The sequence below is a fragment of the Sycon ciliatum genome, chromosome 3, assembly GCF_964019385.1.
Source record: "Sycon ciliatum chromosome 3, ocSycCili1.1, whole genome shotgun sequence".
NCBI lineage: Eukaryota > Metazoa > Porifera > Calcarea > Leucosolenida > Sycettidae > Sycon > Sycon ciliatum.
Genome location: NC_088645.1, coordinates 6586261 through 6603974, shown reverse-complemented (window position 1 = coordinate 6603974; position 17714 = coordinate 6586261). Strand labels below are relative to the sequence as shown.

The following is a 17714-nucleotide window of genomic DNA, read 5'->3' as shown; positions in this document are numbered from 1 at the left end:
TGCACTGTTCGGTCAGCAACGTCTCATCGTGGCGGCTTTTTACTCAAATATGACGAGTGCTTACACCAGAGACTTGTAACTGATTGATTTCACTACATACTCACTGAAAATTGCCGCACATCAATATTATTCACCGCAAATTCACCGCAAATTATGCCATATGTCGCGTTTTTTGCGATTTTTTCCGCAATTTTCCCCGGGGACAGCCGGGAGGGGGGGGGGGGTCCGTTCTCAGGCTTGATAACAATGCAGGGCTGAAGTCTAAAGGTCACCTGCGCTCGTACTGAGCTCCCCGTAACAGTATCTCTCTTTTCTTTATGAACAGGTGGAAACGATGTGCAACAATTTAGTGAAGATAAAGGAGGAGATAGTGAAGAAAAGAACAACGGAGAAAGATTCGAACAAGTTTTCGAACAGCACTCGTCAGGAATCTTCAAGCCGTGGTACCAATGAACACGACGCACAAAAAGAACTCATATTGTACTAAGAGCCACACGGTGCATATCATGCACCTTCTTATCTTTTCGATTCCTTTGTCTTTTTGGAAGACACCGACGTTTACGGTGCACTACTTGTACATCCCCAGCGGTCCAAGAATGCCATTACTCTGTATTACCAAGCAATCTTTATCATCAGGTTCTGCCTGGAGCATAGATACAAATTCTGTTAAAAAATCATTATTTTAGATACGAGGAGACCACACACAGGAGGCCAGGAAGGCAGACATGGTCGTGTGTGTGTTGGGGGGGGGGGGGGGGGAGAGGAGGGCATTTCCCTCGGATAATAAGGAACATAGCAACACAAGAAGAAAGAAACAGACAAACAGTGTCCCAAGCCTCACTTCGCCATGGGAATAAAACAATGCAGACACGTGTTCTGACAAGCGAAATTTCATGATCTAAAACGCGGTGTTCTCTAACAAGTAGCATGAGATTGGCACGAAGCGAAACAAAACAAACAAAACATGGTGAAAATAAAGAAATTGATAGCAGTGGTAGCAGATGATGACGGAAAACCTCCCCTGGCTCCCTTGGCAGGTACACAGCAACATGGGCAAAGCCGAGATGCATACAGACAAACAGGCAAAGCCGAGATGCATACAGACAAACGAGCAAGCAGAGTTGCATACCGACAAACGAGCAAGCCGAGATGCACACAGACAAACAAGCAAGCAAGCAGACGAAGAGCAAGGGCACGTGACGCCGTGCGCATGCGACTCAAATACACGGTGAACGCCGGAAGAGAGAAACACGGCACAGTACAGCCATACGCCAAACAGTACAACACTACTCCTAGCGTGCATCATAGCCGTAGTAGAGATCCACACCCAGCAACCCGTCAATGTACCGGACTATACCGTGCAAACACCCGTAGCCAAGAAAACGAGTCACAGTAACAGATATGACTACACCATCGGCTAAGCGAGCCCTGCACTGGCCAACAGAAGCGCTCCCTGCACTGGCCAACAGAAGCACTCCCCTCTCGTCTCCCCGACGTCGCTAGTAGAACTCATCGTCATCGGCGGGTTTGGCATGGGACGTCTTCTTGTTCTGCTGGCTACGATACATGTCTGCCATCTGTGTGTGGACGGAGATAGATAGATAGATAGATAGATAGATAGATAGATAGAGAGAGAGAACATTGAGGAGACTGGCTCGCCAAGAATTTTAAGAATTTACAGTAGCTTCGCTTCGATGATATCATTCACCAATGAAACGAGATGACAATGGATCCAAGCCCTTCTGAAATGCCCATGATCACAACCATGGAATACTGAACAAGGAGGCTGAGCCATGCTTTAACTCTCTCACCTGTTCACTGCTGGTCGCGTCCTCCGCTTTCTTGTCGTCACGGATACGAATGAAGCGCGGGAAGCGCATCGAGATGCCTTTGCTGGCATCGACCTGCAGAGATATTGCAAGCAGAAACATCAGATGGCGGTAGAATCCTTTTCTTGGGAGTTCTATACAGTAGGTCGAATCATATTCTTGGGAGTTCTTTCTCCAACAATCAAGGACATTTCGGGCATAGTATTATAAAAGAAGGTTGCGTGCAAAATTCTAAAAACTACTTATCTGGCAACATGCACTAGAATTGCATGTAAAGGGGTTTACGCACATATGTGACATATCACAGCATTTGACGGCGCTGGACATGGACATGCTCTTTGTGTCGCCAGCCCACCTTGAGTCCGGGACTTCACAACACTCTGTTAATTCCACAACCACTCGGCCAAAACGCTGGGTCCATCATCGTATAATATCAATTCTAAAGGGGTGATTGCATTTTATTTTATTTTAATTTCATTAAAGAACGCAATCCATCATGTGCAACACTAGCCCGGTATAAATGACAGGGGGGGGGGGGGGGCACATAGAACCACTCCAGCCCAGGCTGGCTAGCAGTCTCGGTGGCAGCCGGGGCTTGCAATGAGCATCTGGTTTTTCAGGCATGTACACAAACAGAGTGAATACTAGCACTCGCTGTGCGTTACGGCGGCAACCGGGCTGGCGGGACCTCAAGTGCCTCATGCCGCGATCCTGGCTGCCCAGACCAGCCTGTTTGCCGACTACACTCACAACGAGTTTTCGCATTGTTTCTGTACACACATGACCAAGGTCCGCCTGCAGACGGTCGAGCAAGCTCCTTGGCCAGCCCGCGCTGGAAATGCACACAAGGGGTGTAGCTGGCCCCTCTTTTAGGGGGGGGGGGGGGGCTTTTTAGGGGTGGGGTGGTTGGTGGTGGTGCACGACCGCATATGTGTAGGATGCCTGGTGCATGTCATTCATGGTCATTATGTGCATATGCATGCTGAACTTAGGTCGAAAATTGGGGGGGGGGGGGGTGCACGTGCCCTCCGTGCCCATGCGAGCTACGCGCCTGTTGACACATCATCGTCATCAACCCCTTACTAGAGATACACAGAGGAGGACAGGACTCACCAGACCGGATGCGGCTGTGTAGACTGGAGAGATGGTGAAGTCAGCAGCTTTCACCTCCCACACCTGAACAGCAACAAGAGTAAACAGCACCACAAGCAACAGCAGCTCTTATAAGTTATAACGCTCAGATTAGTATTGGCCATCATCCGCCAACATGAGAACATAACTAGAGAACACATCCCACTGACAACAAGAAACGATTCATCAAAAACTCCTTTACTCCGAGCATGGTTGCAGCATGCCTCGACGGTAGTTTGAAAGAATGGATTTTGACATCACACACACACACACACACACACACACACACACACACACACACACACACACACACACACACACACACACACACACACACACACACACACACACACACACACACACACACACACACACACACACACACACACACACACACACACACACACACACACACACACACACACACACACACACACACACACACACACACACACACACACACACACACACACACACACACACACACACACACACACACACACTACTATCAATGCTAATCAATCAGCTACCCCTTGGGGTCACATCGCCCTCCACTCAGAGAACTGAGCGCAAGGTGAGGGGCAGTGGCGCAAACAAAACAGGAAGTACAGCAAAATGAATTGAAAAAAAAAAGGAAATCAAAACAAGCTGCCATATTGATGGAAAGGGACTCACAAACAGAGGAAGGAAATATCACAAACCAGATGAACAGTCTGCTGTGGGTCCACTATGTATAACATGCAACGACTGAAAAAGGAACACAATTAATGTGAACATGATGTTCTGTTCAACAATAACGTCTGTACGCGTACTGCTTCGGCCTTCATGCACCAGGAAAGCACAATCTTGAGCTGGAGGGTGGGCACCGAACGTCCCACAAGGGCTCCACAAGACGTACTTTCACGAAACGACGAGGAGTATGCGCAGCAAGCTAACATCACTACACCATCGCCGCACGACGACTGGCCACTCAGGTCCAAACAACACGACAAATTCACAATTCCAGCTATCACCACGCAGGAATAAATTGTTGCGAGTGTGACCTGTATCCTTCCTCATCCAGGAATCCACTTGTTTTGCCGAACGCCACTGCATTGTTACAGGCTGGGGATTGATCCGAGGGCTCGCCACGCCACTGCGGAGGATGCGGAAAGGACGTAAGAAGACGGTGACGGCAACAAATAATTACCCGCCCTGGTCGTCAGCTCACTGAATGTCCTTCCGCGCGAGCGAAACCGGCTGCAAGGCATGAAAAGCCTACTGCCAGTCAATACCCAGGGACGACCCTGACCAGAAGGCCAAGGCCGCCCCGTGGAGGAGGCCAACAAAGAGAAAACCAGGAGCTAACAAATCTGCTTCCTCTACACACTCACACACACACTCACACCTCACACACACACACACACACACACACACACACACACACACACACACACACACACACACACACACACACACACACACACACACACACAAGGCCTACCTGGACAGCATCAAACCAGACATCAGGCTGCTGTGCGCCACTGCCATGTGAATAGTAAGACTTCGGTCCACCAAGAACATGCTCGGTGAAGAACTTTGTGTGCTTCTGCAGCTCATCGTCCTTCAGCCCTGTGCCAATCTGAAACAATATGGAATTCAACACGGGGGGGGGGGGGGGGAGAGGGAGGGAGGGAGTGAGTGAGTGAGAGAGAGAGAGTGAGAGAGAGAGAGAGAGAGAGAGAGAGAGAGAGAGAGAGAGAGAGAGTGAGAGTGAGAGTGAGAGTGAGAGTGAGAGAGTGAGAGAGAGAGAGAGAGAGAGAGAGAGAGAGAGAGAGAGAGCGAGAGAGAGAGAGAGAGAGAGAGAGAGAGAGAGAGAGAGAGAGAGAGAGAGAGAGAGAGAGAGAGAGAATCAGACGGAAAGCAGAATGGAGTTCCAATGACAGTAGTCAAGACGGAACAAAAAGAATCACTCCAAAAGAATCACTCCAAAAGAATCACTCCAAACGAATCCTAACACCCATCCAAATGTAGACAGAAGTACAGATTTGGTCAGAGAAATCAGACCTCATGAACAACGTAACACCGTGTCTGAGTGAAGTGAATAGTGTTAGGGCCATGGCCATGGACATGTAGTGCCAGGGTTTTTTTTTTATCCACGAGGTCAAATTTCTCAGACCAGGACTGTACGAACAAACCAATGCGCGAAAAGTGATAACACACACGAGCACATTATACACATACACACCCACATGCACACGTACACACACACACGTACACTACAGTCCATTCAGAAAAAGATGGACTTCTAGCTTTTGGCCATAAATGGGTCAAACTTTGAGTTTTTTTAGAATTTTTCTGCAATCCCCTATGGAATCCTCTTCCAGTTATATTTCTGAAGTTTTTTTGTCCAAAAAGCAAGCCATAACAAGAATAGGATTTCGGCCAGGTTTTGCTCCAACAGCACTGAATAGGGAAAACCCTAAGAATCCAGGCCGTTTGACCCCGCCTGCAACAGTGCATTGTGCGGTTCGAACCCAAGTTCAGGTACCCTTTTTGGACACTTTTTCAAATTTCAAATTCCGCACCACTGCACTGTGTACGATGAAATCACGAAAAATCGCCAAATACGGGAGCTCGCCAGAGCCAGGGCCCATCTTTTTGTGAATGGACTGTAACACACAGACATAGACACACAGACATACACACCTTACCTTACACCTAACACCTGCCCATCGCGGAAGCGATGATAGCGAACAAGCTATGTTAGACATAGCAACTTGTGCTGGGATTACAGCATTCAACAGTACGCACACACATACACACACACGCACACATACGCACGCACGGTGCAGCAGTAGAACAACTCACCTTGCAGACGGTTTCATACTGTTCACTATCCTGGTTGTAACACGCTAGCAGGAATGCACCATACACTCCCTGGCGCTTTCCAGCACCAAAGTAGCCGCCGAGCACTGCCAGGTCTAGAGAATCGCCCATGCCTTCAAGATAGTCTTTTTTCACCTGTGCGTGTGTGTGTGTGGGGTGAGCGTGAAAAGGAGCACAAGAAAACCACACAAAGATAGTCAGTGCAAGGGCAGTCAGTGCATCTGCATCTCCATCCCTGTTCAACACTATACTCTTGCCTGATCCACTTCACCCGCACCACATCACCAAAACAAGGACAGTACTGTTGCAGTGCTGACATTGCCCAAAGCCTGACCAAACGCACAGCTGCTTTGCACATTCCGAGCTCGCCAATAGAGGAAACAAAATAGAAAGGTACAAGGAGCAGAAGTACAAGGTCAAACTACCGCAATTACGGACTCCAGACATCAACCCGACAGTAGAGTCAGCTAGGGTGGCCAGTGCACAGTGAAATCAAACTCAATCACTAGCTCCAGGGCACAACCAGGCGGACAACAAGGACCCAATCGAGTGCAGACTGCACAGACGCACACACACACACATGCACTAACACACACACACAAATGCACACACACACGCAAAACGTACCTTGAGCCAGTTGTGAGAACGCTTTGCAATCTCGTACGTCGCCTCAATGTCTAGCGTCTTGACCATCAAACCCTCGCAATTACCTGTGAAATGTAAAACAGAGAGAGAGAGAGAGAGAGAGAGAGAGAGAGAGAGAGAGAGAGAGAGAGAGAGAGAGAGAGAGAGAGAGAGAGAGAGAGAGAGAGAGAGAGAGAGAGGGGGGGGGCATGAACACGAAGCGAGGAAAAAGCTTCTGCAACAAACAAAGTCAAAAGCTGTCCTGCAACATCGAGGCAGTGAAAGCAAAAAAAAACCAGGAGTTGACATCCTGAGAAAGCAAGAGAGAGAGAGAGAGAGAGAGAGAGAGAGAGAGAGAGAGAGAGAGAGAGAGAGAGAGAGAGAGAGAGAGAGAGAGAGAGAGAGAGAGAGAGAGAGGAGGGGGGCTCAGCTACCTTGGATGGAGAGGTCCAGGAACTCCTCGATTTGCTCCGGCTCTGTGCAGTCACGTTGTGTCACAAACATAAACTCCTGCATGACAGCATTGAGGTTAACGATGACAGCAACAGCAGCACCAGCAGCAGCAGCACCAGCACCAGCAGCAACAGCAGCAGCAGCAGCAGCAGCAACAGCAGCAGCAGCAACAACAACAGCAACAAAACAAGAACAATGTGAGAACAAGGATGTACACATCCAGAAGAGCCGAAATATTCACAGCATTTCCAAATTTCTCGAGTTTCACCGGCACACGAGTAGAGTACTCTTCAGACAACAGAGCACTCGGCTTACTCGCACGAATAATAACTCACAACATTAGTGCCAGCACCAACAATTGCCATCCGCAAAAGTAGAAACTGTCCTGCTTGTGCTGAATGGCCCTTCTATGCCCCCCCCCCCCCCCCCCCACCACCAACCACACACACGTCCAAACTGTTCAGCAGTTGTCCTAGCAAGCGAGGTATAGACCAGTAGAAAGAAGAGGACACGTAAACTAAAAAGACTTACTCCATCGACGGTGTTGAACGAGTCCTGTAGCGCCTGCCGACGTGCACGGAAAGGTTCCTTGACAAAGCACTGTGTGAGTGCACAACAAGACAACAACACACACACGCACACAGGCAAGACAACAACAACAACACAGGCAAGACAGGACACGGTCACCGGTCAGCTAAGCTGCAAGAAAAGAACAGGGCCTGCGTGCCCTAGCTAGGGTATAGCCCTCCCCTACCCCTAAAAATCGAGACACCTGCATGAGCCATGTAGTGATGAATGCGCAGGCTCCGTGCCGCTGAAAAAGAGGACACGCTCGACATGATGCTTAGTACTATGACTGTGGTTCACGTGTGAATATCAGGCAAGCCTGATGCTAGCTAGCTCGGCTGCACACTCCCCTGCATGATGCTGTGCGACCGCACAGCTAAAAACTACGAAGGGCATTGGGCATGCCACGGCAACAAAAAAAGGCCATTTCAAGATCGACGTGATTCCGCAGCCAACGGAATCACCCGACCTCGCAACGATCTTGTACTTTTCGCCAACTGATGCAGTGGTGGGCAATTTGGCCAAGAATGTGAAGTTTTGGAAACAAATCGGAGTGTAGAAATTCTGAGCGTAATCAAGAATAGGTATGTGCTGCCGTTCAAGTGCTGCCCAGCTGCCAGGCAGTTGAAGAACCACAGTAGCGCAATAGAGCACGAGAAATTTGTAGAGGAGAAGGTCCTGAACCTGTTGGGCCTTGAAAACATCCCAACCCCACCTGAGTAAATTGTAGTTCAGATGGCTGACCGCCCCACACTAGAATACCTTCCGACACCCCTGGCTCAGAGTAGTATCTCACCTTGCCGTTCAGATAGAGCAGATCAAACGCAAACGTGCACACCTGCACCTTGATCTCGCTGGCGTCAGCATCCTGGTCGCGAACACAAGCAGAAGCACAGCAATCCCTCAAAGCAGCCCCGGAATTTGACAGTTTCCCCGGAGACAAAAAACGCTAGAACACTAATAGGCCATTCACATGACATTCAAACACATTGAAGTGTGCACTTTCAACAACCGACACGTTGGGAGGGAGAGAGAGAGAGAGAGAGAGAGAGAGAGAGAGAGAGAGAGAGAGAGAGAGAGAGAGAGAGAGAGAGAAAGAGAGAGAAAGAGAGAGAAAGAGAGAGAAAGAGAGAGAGAGAGAGAGAGAGAGAGAGAGAGCGAGAGAGAGACGATGACCTCATTGTGCAAAAACAACAACACACCTTTCTCTTGCGTGTACTGAGGACTTGGAATGGCTGAATCTCCTTCTTCTCACAGTCCCAAGCAACTGCTTCTGTGTCGATGACAAACGACTTCACACCCTCTTTCACCATCTACATATCACAGAGAAATGAGAAATTGCAAACACCCACACACACGCGCTCATGTCAAGGGTCAGGGTTCTGGCAACATAGCATCCCCCCCCCCCCCCCAGCACCTGCTGTATCACAGCGAACACCCATACAGTACGAGTAGCCGGGACATGGACTAGTTTAGAATTTGCAAACAGAGTTCGAACTGCCATTCAGAAACGAATGTATGTACACTGATCCAGTACAATGATCTTGGATTGGGTTTCCTAACTTTGATTGCGGAGGAAAGGGACATGAATGAGGGGAGATGAGCGCCACCCTTATCGAACAGAGCTCATGAAACAAGAGGGCGCCTAGTCCGGTCAGAACTTGATAATGGCCACTGGAACCGCACAGCACCTGGAATTAGACTGACAGAGTGACACGAAGTGAAGACATCGAGGCATGCATTCAAACAAAGTGGCGTAACGTCGTGTTTGCATATCATCCTGACAGCGGCCGCCGCCCGCCAAGGACTCACATTGGGTATCCGCGCTATGATGTCCGGGTATTTGCTAGTGTTGTCCTCACGATTGCGACTGAAAATGCGAATGCTGCCATCTTCCAGCAAGTGAATCTAAACACCAGACAGAACAGCAACAACATCAGCAACAGCAACAACATCAGCAACAGCAACAACATCAGCAACAGCAACAACATCAGCAGCAGCAGCAGCAGCAGCAGCAGCAGCAGCACCACCACCACCAGTAGTAGCAGCAGCAGTAGCAGCAGCAGCAACAACAGAAAAGAAATCAAAAACATCAACCTCAACATAACACAAGGCATCTACATGTAGATGAGGGCATCTATCCCACCCACAACCACCAGCGCCACAACCACTACCCCCCAGCAGCAACAAAATAACTACCACCACCACCAACAGCAGCAGCAGCAGCAGCAGCAGCAGCAGCAGCAGCAGGGCCACCATCAGACAAGCCATGCATGTTGGAAAACATCACTGTATATACTAGCAGTACCTGAGCTCTCTCTCCGTCATACTTGTACTCGCACGTGAAGTCGCAGCCATCGAAGCGACGCAGCACCTCTGCTATCTCCTTGGTCGGATGGGCCAGCATAGGTTTGAGAGGTATACCTGAATACAGAGGTGAGTACAACACACACATACACACATACACATACACATACACTCACACACACTCCCAGACACGCACACACCCACACATACACACACACACACACACACGCACACACCCACATACACACACGCGCATACATACACCCACACCCACACCCAGGGCACCAGACGAACAAATGATTGCTGCATGAGTTCTTGCCAGATTGCAAGGGACCTCTTCAACACTTTCCCTTCATTGAACACACATATCTCATACAAATATACCTACCCAGGGGCGTACATAGGGCGGTTCCCGGGATGCCCGGGAACCAGTAAAAAAAATTCGATATTATATTTTTGATCCAGCCTTTTCAGGCCCTGCATGCGCTCGCAGTGCAAGTAAGTGCATGCAGCTGTGCAGTGCATGCCTAGCGCCTGGAGTCCGCGCCTGATGGCCAGACGGTCCGAGGTCGAGGATGGTGACATGACTAGCCCAGGTGTGAAAGCGGTGCTGGGACACAGCCTACTGAGCTGGGTTCAACAAAGTCTCTACATCGCCTCGATCTCCGAGTCGAATTTTCTGTTGCAGTTTGTTTTGACAAAGTTCGTCGTGTTTTGGACGATGCTTTCGCTTTGTGGAAAGGAAAAATGAAGCGTCGACATCCAGAGGGCCAGCGCTCTATTCAGAGCTATTTTGAGCAGCAGGCAAAGAGTGTAGCCAGTGCTAGTGGCGAAGGTCAAGAGATAGGTGAGAATGCAGACCGCGGCACCTGACTTGCAAGCGAAGACTGCATGCAACGAGCAGCGCTGAGGAAGAAATCGTCGGCGAAGCTGTAGAGCGACCGTTGTTGGAAGCTGCTCGATCATCCAAAACTTACTTCAGTGACATGGGAGTGTGTTGGAAGGGATATTCTGAAAGTCGACGTCTACAATGGAATCCAGTCCCCCGACATTTGCCGGACACGGAAAAGATTTCCGTCATCGACAATCATTGTGCGCCACCGAAGGCGAAGGATTTCATTTCCTGTGCGTGTCCAGATGGATGGCAAACAGCGCCACTTTCAACTATCCTTGTTAGAGGAATTACCCTGGGTAGTCTTTTGACAGGCATGCAATGGTGGCTTCTGCTTGCCCTGTGTGATGTTTGCTCCAGATGATTCGAAACTTAGGCAGCTTTCAAGACTGCATGCAATCGTCATGCTGAACGAAACATCCATAAAACGGGGAAAGGTTCAGTCTTTTAAAATCAAAAATGCGTAGCAATGACATCGTCCAGCAGCTTGTGGATGTTAATTTCACCCAGTCTGAGGAGAATGTGCAGAAACTCCGCGGGATACGAAAACAGCACTTCAATTGTGTGGAATGTTGGTTCATCAGTTGGCATGGGAACCACTCCTGGAGGCGAGCGGCGTACGCCCCTGCTACCCCCCCCCCCCCACACACACACATACTCAAACACACGCGTACATACACATTTTTCTTTTCTTTTTTTTCTCGTTCGAGGTTTTCCTCTGGTGAGAAGGCAGAATGTGCTCCAAACGAATTCAAATAAAAGAAAGAAAAATACAAACAGACATACCTGGTGTCATCTTGCAGTGCTGTGGAAGTTCGTCGACGCCGTATTCCAACAGAGCCGGTACAATATCGTCGTAGTTGGGAAGCTCACTGCGAGCACAAACACACACACACACGCACGCACACACACACACACACACACACACACACACACACACACACACCGAAGCAATGATATTAACAAACAAGCTATGTTAGGAGGCACATCCAGGGTCCACGCTAGTGTTCAGATTGCCCTATACAACAGCTTGCAAGGTTGAGAACTACTCTAGCCTGCTAGTGCAACACACAGCTGATTGGAGTGGCTTTCTGGCAAGTAAATCCCTATTCGTTCAGATAGTGGTGGACATCATGCAACTGCATTGTAAATAAAAGGGGGTTTGTCAACTAACAACCGCTCTATTTAGTTGCTATTCACTCTGTAGATGAAAATTCTTTTATTAACGATGTCGAAAAATTATTGACGTTTCGGGCAAGTCGCCCATCGTCAAAACAGGTTCTGACGATGGGTGCAGTGTTGCCACAACATTTTAGCCAAATATCAGTAGGATAGAAAAAGAAAATGCATCATCTGGGGGCTTCGCCTCCAGACCCCCCAATCATAGTAACCACAGTATACACACGCATACAGGCGCCAGAATTTTCGCGATTCTAAGTGAGACTCAGACTGAGTTTTCCATCTTTTCCCAAGACTGATGATGATCTTGCTTAGCAGGGTAGGAAAGAGCTACAGAAACACTCATGATGACCGGTGTAGGCAACAAAATCGGGATCATGACTTCTAAACCAAGCAGAAGGGCAACATTGGACATATCATGGCTGCTGTCGGCAGGAGAAGGCCAATTGTCGGCAGGTCGTGACATGCCTCCAAAATCAGCAGGCTACTGACAGGTCGGCAGGTGTGGCAACACAGTGGGTGACTGGCCCGAAACGTCAATAATTAATAAACGAATTTTATCTAAAGAGTGAACAGTAACTAGATAGAGCGGTTGTCAGTTGACGAACCCCCTTTTACTTAAATCCCTATTGTGGATTTTTTACACCGACACAGAAACACATATAGACACACACACACACACACACGCACACGCACACGCACACACACATACACATACACACACATACGATACCTCTGCGTGGACTTGACGATGAGAGTTGCCGCGTCCAAACGCGCCTTGAACTTCTCCGCACTGACACCATGGCTGCAGTCCAGCTTTGGAACTGGTATCTCTGTATGAACAAACAGCACAGGGGAAAAACACCAGATCACAGAGGCACCACAGAGAGTGGTCAACGGAAAACCAATGCTCGGGCGAACACGATCTACCTCTAACTCCGTTGGTGGCAAGCTTCCTTTGCTTCAATGGAAACAACGAGAGTATGTCACAGGGATGGGTGAACACGACAAAGCAGCAGCAACAGCAATAATCGCATCATCACATGCAGCAACAGAGTTACATTTACAAGTATCACCACCACTATTGCCAGCGGCACAATCATTACCACCGATGAAGTCGACATCACCAAAGGCACCACCACCGCCATCATCACCACCATCAGCATTAGTATCACCAGCAACAGCACTGGCAGTAACAGCACTGGCAGCATGACCACCATCACCATCACCACCATCACCAGCAGCAGCACCACCACCACTAGCACCAATGCATTGCATGCAGCTAGCTCACCTGAGCTGGGAGGCGTGTAGACCACGGCATGAGCAAGTGCCATCAACAGAGTCTGCTCAGCAAGACCAATACGCAGCTTCCCCGTCAAAGATCTGATCAAAACCATCACATGGCAAAGAGAGAAGAGAACAGCAACAATGTCAAGAAATCGGAAACTCGATCACATTCAAAGTGTACAGCGCAGAGCTGTGCTGAAAACTGCAAAAAATACCAGAGCAAAAAAAAGAAATTGATGTTTCCACCCGGGATCGAACCGGGGACCTTTCGCGTGTTAGGCGAACGTGATAACCGCTACACTATGGAAACAGCTGATGATCCCACGTGTCAGGCGACAGTAGTAGAACCACACACCATTGCTCTGCTGTACACAATACATGCGAGTGCAAGATGAAAATGTGCACAATCCAGCATGCTACAGTCCGTTTCAAAAAGATTTACAACCCTGGCGATCGCCCGCGGAGTTTGGCGTCTTACCGTATGAGCACTCGAGCGCTGCCTGGAAAAACTCACTGTGAACTCGAAGAAATATTCCGCGCGAAAGCAGGAAAAATGACAACTCACTCACGTTGACACAGTCATGGACGTACGTCTGGTTTACAACAGGGAGTCGTAAAATACCATAATTTACGACTCCCTGGTTTACAACAAACGAGTTCTTCCTCGTATCGATAATGGAGTCAGAGAGTACATATATGTACATGTCGAAACGAAAGTGTTGTAAATGTTGACGAGCTGCATGGGTCCGTTTTGTGACCAAAATAGTTTCTTTGAGCTGCGATGCAATTTACTCACCGTGTGACGAAAACGACATCGACACGGACTCATTCCCAAGGCCATGACTTGGCAAAGCTATCCGTGTGACTTCGACGACATTTTGAGAAAAGCAAACGCTTGTGAACGCTGATAGAAGACGGCGTTGACTGCTAAATTCAAATAAATTGGCGATCTTGAAATACTAAAATAAATCTCAAAAAGCTACAGCGCGATGACTTCCACTATAATTCACTCACACCATTGCAGTGTTGTGGGTGTGTTCACATGGCGTGAGCCAGTCAAGTGTCAGTCAGTTCGGCAGGAAGCGCGAGCTCCAACAACAAGTCGTTTGGTGCAGCCACCTTCTTTGTCTTGTACCAGCTTGATCACCAAAACAATGAAAAAAAAGTTTGACTTGAGGATAGGCTAGGTTGGGATTTGAACTCACAACTTCATGGTCAGCAGACAGCATTCATAACCACAAGGCCAAAAAGGAAAGGATAAATCGTGGGTTTCGATAAAAAATCGATACTGGCTTCCTGGGCAAATTGTAAACCATGGGAAAAGGCCGGAAACCTGGCCGAAATTCTAACTCCTTAACGGTTGGTCCAATTGTTCCGAAACCTTCACAGAACAATTTGCCGTGTCCTAACAAGCCATTCTATGTACTTTGTTGTCCAAATTTCCCTTATCTTCATACTTTTTAAGACCCAAACCTGATTGTAAATCTTTTTGAAACAGACTGTAGGTCTGATCTTCGACTTGTCGTACATCGTACTGCACTTGAACGACTTGATCTAATTCCCGCCCCTGGTGAAAACTCAGCTAGGAAGCGACACGACGTGGGGGTGGGGGGGGGGGGGGGATCAATGGTACTTTACAGTATTCTTGCTACTTATGCGAACAAGACAGAGGAATGCACAACTGCAACAGCAAACGCAGCGATCGAGCATCGCAAAAGGAGAAAAAAAAGAAATTGATGTTTCCACCCGGGATCGAACCGGGGACCTTTCGCGTGTTAGGCGAACGTGATAACCGCTACACTATGGAAACACATCACGACACAAACCAGCCATACTGGCCGTCTTGAGCGAGATATTCCACTAGTGCAGCTCCGCATCGATACTGCGTCATACCAAGAGTACATAACCAAGAGTGTGCAACTCCTATCTTGAGCTGCGATGGATTCACCCACTGCGGAATGTTTTTATTGCGTCATTCTTTGGCTGAAGTATGACGAAGTGGGTATGCTTTCCCGCCCTTGTTTTGTAGATACGGTGAGAGTTCGTCAGGTTCAAGACACATCGATCTATTGTCCGTTGTTCTGCTTCGACTACCGTAGCTGTGATGTACACAAATTATTTGTACTTTGATCTCTGGCTACGCATGATGGCATCAGTGAGCCAAACCGCCACCAAAGAGTGATGTCATAAAAAAATTCCGCCGTGGGCTGGGGGATCGTAGAGTTGCACACTCTTGGTCACACCGATCTCATGGCGAAGCTTTTTTTGTTTAGGTCATCATGAATCTTAGAAACCCTGTCATACAATACGTTGAGTACAAAATCGCCGCATCACGACGGTCACAATGGGAGATTTGCGTGCAATTTTCACCTTTTGTAACGACAAGCAGCAATGCGCAACAGAAATCACCTCGGTGATACAGTAAAACCACCATGTGAACCAGTGCGAGCTGCAGCAAAGGTGAGTCACTATGACCAAAAACAAAACTTCATAGTGCGGTGCTGCTCCCGGAGCTGCACAGTCTGGCTATGCACTCTTGATACTGGTACACCAAATGCACTCCGTCCTCGTTGTCGACAGTAAATCAATCCGGAGGCTGCCTGATAGGCAATGTTTTTTTTTGATTTATCACAATTTCCGGGGCCGCCTGCCAATGGTCGTGAGTTCCAGCCAAACCCCATTCTTGCTTGTGCATAGGCATACTTGTGCACATTGCAAACCTGTATGGATGACATGACATACACACACACACACACACACACACACACACACACACACACACGCACACACACACACACACACAGACACACATGCATGCCCATGCACGCACACACAGACACAGACACATACACACACACACCACGCCACACAGCAGACAGCAGACAGCCTTGGCACTCACCGTGCGATGTACCGTGGTTCACAGTCGCGACCAGCAACGAGCAGAGAATTGATCTTTTCAATCTTCTTCTGTTGAGACTGCGGCGGAGGCCAACAAAACAACATGTGTACACACACACACGCACACACACACGCACACACACACGCACACACACACGCACACACACACACGCGCACACAGTACCATGAAACTCGGAGTTACAAGGAACCTGAACGTCCTCTGCCGAGTCTGCTATAATCCGCTGACATAGGAAAATGTGTGAAATGTGGATCGATTGCAAAGAGAAGCAGACAGCGTCAAACTGCAGGTGATGCCGGGGAAAAGGTGACGACGTTTGAATGGAAAGACCAGGACAGGACGGTGGTTTCCGGAGGAAGTACCAAACCCTGTACATTGCTGCAACATACCTTGCTTCCTGTCATCTGTGCAATGTCCTTGAGCTGCGAGAAGACTTTCTTGACAGTCAACGCGGCCGGTACGTACATCATACTCTGCTTGCTGCGACTTTTCTGCACGTCAGCACACATACACGTCAGCACAGAGACACACATGTATACATGCACACGTGTCAGCACACAGATGCATGCACACGCACAGACATACATGCACACACATCCGTACACAGACACAGACACACACGCACACACACTCAGACATGCCGGAAGCGATGATAGCGAACAGTTATGTTAGACATAGCAACATGTGCTGGGATTACACCATTTAACAGCTTGCAAGGCTGATGAATTGACCGCCACTAATTTTAGCCTGGTATCCACCACACGGCTGATTGAAGTGGCTTTTTCTGGCCAGTAAATCCAGTGCTGCCAAACCGTCCGATTTTTCGGACAGTGTCCGATTTTTGAAGGCTCTTCCGAAAACCGGTCCGAAAAGGGAAACGTCTGAAAAGCAGCCAAAATGTCGGAGATCATTACTTTCCTATGCAGAAGTCCTGTACTTTCACTTTTCAGCGCAACTGAAGGCACATATCACTGTACATTTGCTTCTAAAAAGGCTAGCGCATGGCTGTGGAAATGCAAAGTAACATGCCTGGATCAGGCTGGATGGCATGTACACTGACAGTCTGTACACAGTCAGTGTGCGACCACACTCATCATTACAAAATTCATGACAACTCTGGGGTTACCATGGCAATGAAGCGAATTTTCATGGTGTATTAGGCGATATATTGATTTCTCTGTAAAAAATTTGCTGAGGAGAAAAATTCGCACCATGTGGCCAGCCTTGGCGGTGAAGGGTGTCCGATTTGGGGCGAAATTATTTGGCAGCACTGTAAATCCCTATTTTTCATTTTTTCCATTTACACACACACACACACACAGAGGCAGAGAGACACACACGCACACACATCTTATGTGTGTGCGTGAAAGCCAGCGAAACTTCACAATGCGAGTGCATGCGTGTGTGCGTGCGCGTGTGTGTATTCTAGCTGCACTCTACAATATCGTAGTACCTACCTCTGCAACCAGCCCTAGGTCACCTAGCTCAACCATTTGACTCTTCAACGCCTGCATAGACCGTCCTGGACAACAGTGGCAACGCCAGAAACAAGCAGAGACATCAGAAACATCCCAATCGATAACCGGATTGTAGATAATGCTCGTCATAGACCAACAATTTGAAATCCCCCTGGGCTATCTACTAACGAGGGTAGACCTGC

At 48.6% G+C, this 17714-nt stretch overlaps 1 protein-coding gene and 2 non-coding genes across 3 annotated transcripts in view; all 3 read right to left on the bottom strand.

Moving 5' to 3' along the window:
* Positions 1-597: 597 nt before the first annotated feature.
* The window catches only part of LOC135811287 (DNA ligase 1-like), a 37207-nt gene continuing 20090 nt past the window's right edge, over positions 598-17714 (bottom strand). The window contains exons 17-34 of the mRNA XM_065324503.1: positions 17512-17576; positions 16444-16545; positions 16037-16113; positions 13142-13233; positions 12584-12683; positions 11458-11543; positions 9781-9896; positions 9285-9380; positions 8675-8785; positions 8269-8340; positions 7437-7505; positions 6887-6962; positions 6456-6538; positions 5811-5963; positions 4444-4581; positions 2943-3005; positions 1812-1904; positions 598-1577 (exon numbers count right to left, since the gene is read on the bottom strand). Of these exons, the coding sequence (XP_065180575.1) occupies positions 1500-1577; positions 1812-1904; positions 2943-3005; positions 4444-4581; positions 5811-5963; positions 6456-6538; positions 6887-6962; positions 7437-7505; positions 8269-8340; positions 8675-8785; positions 9285-9380; positions 9781-9896; positions 11458-11543; positions 12584-12683; positions 13142-13233; positions 16037-16113; positions 16444-16545; positions 17512-17576 (1670 nt within the window). The 3' untranslated portion in view covers positions 598-1499. The remainder of the gene's footprint in view (positions 1578-1811; positions 1905-2942; positions 3006-4443; positions 4582-5810; positions 5964-6455; positions 6539-6886; positions 6963-7436; positions 7506-8268; positions 8341-8674; positions 8786-9284; positions 9381-9780; positions 9897-11457; positions 11544-12583; positions 12684-13141; positions 13234-16036; positions 16114-16443; positions 16546-17511; positions 17577-17714) is intronic.
* On the bottom strand, positions 13375-13447 carry Trnav-aac (transfer RNA valine (anticodon AAC)). Its single transcript has one exon. It is a non-coding gene; the product is annotated as a tRNA-Val (tRNA).
* Trnav-aac (transfer RNA valine (anticodon AAC)) lies at positions 14875-14947 on the bottom strand. The gene has a single exon. It is a non-coding gene; the product is annotated as a tRNA-Val (tRNA).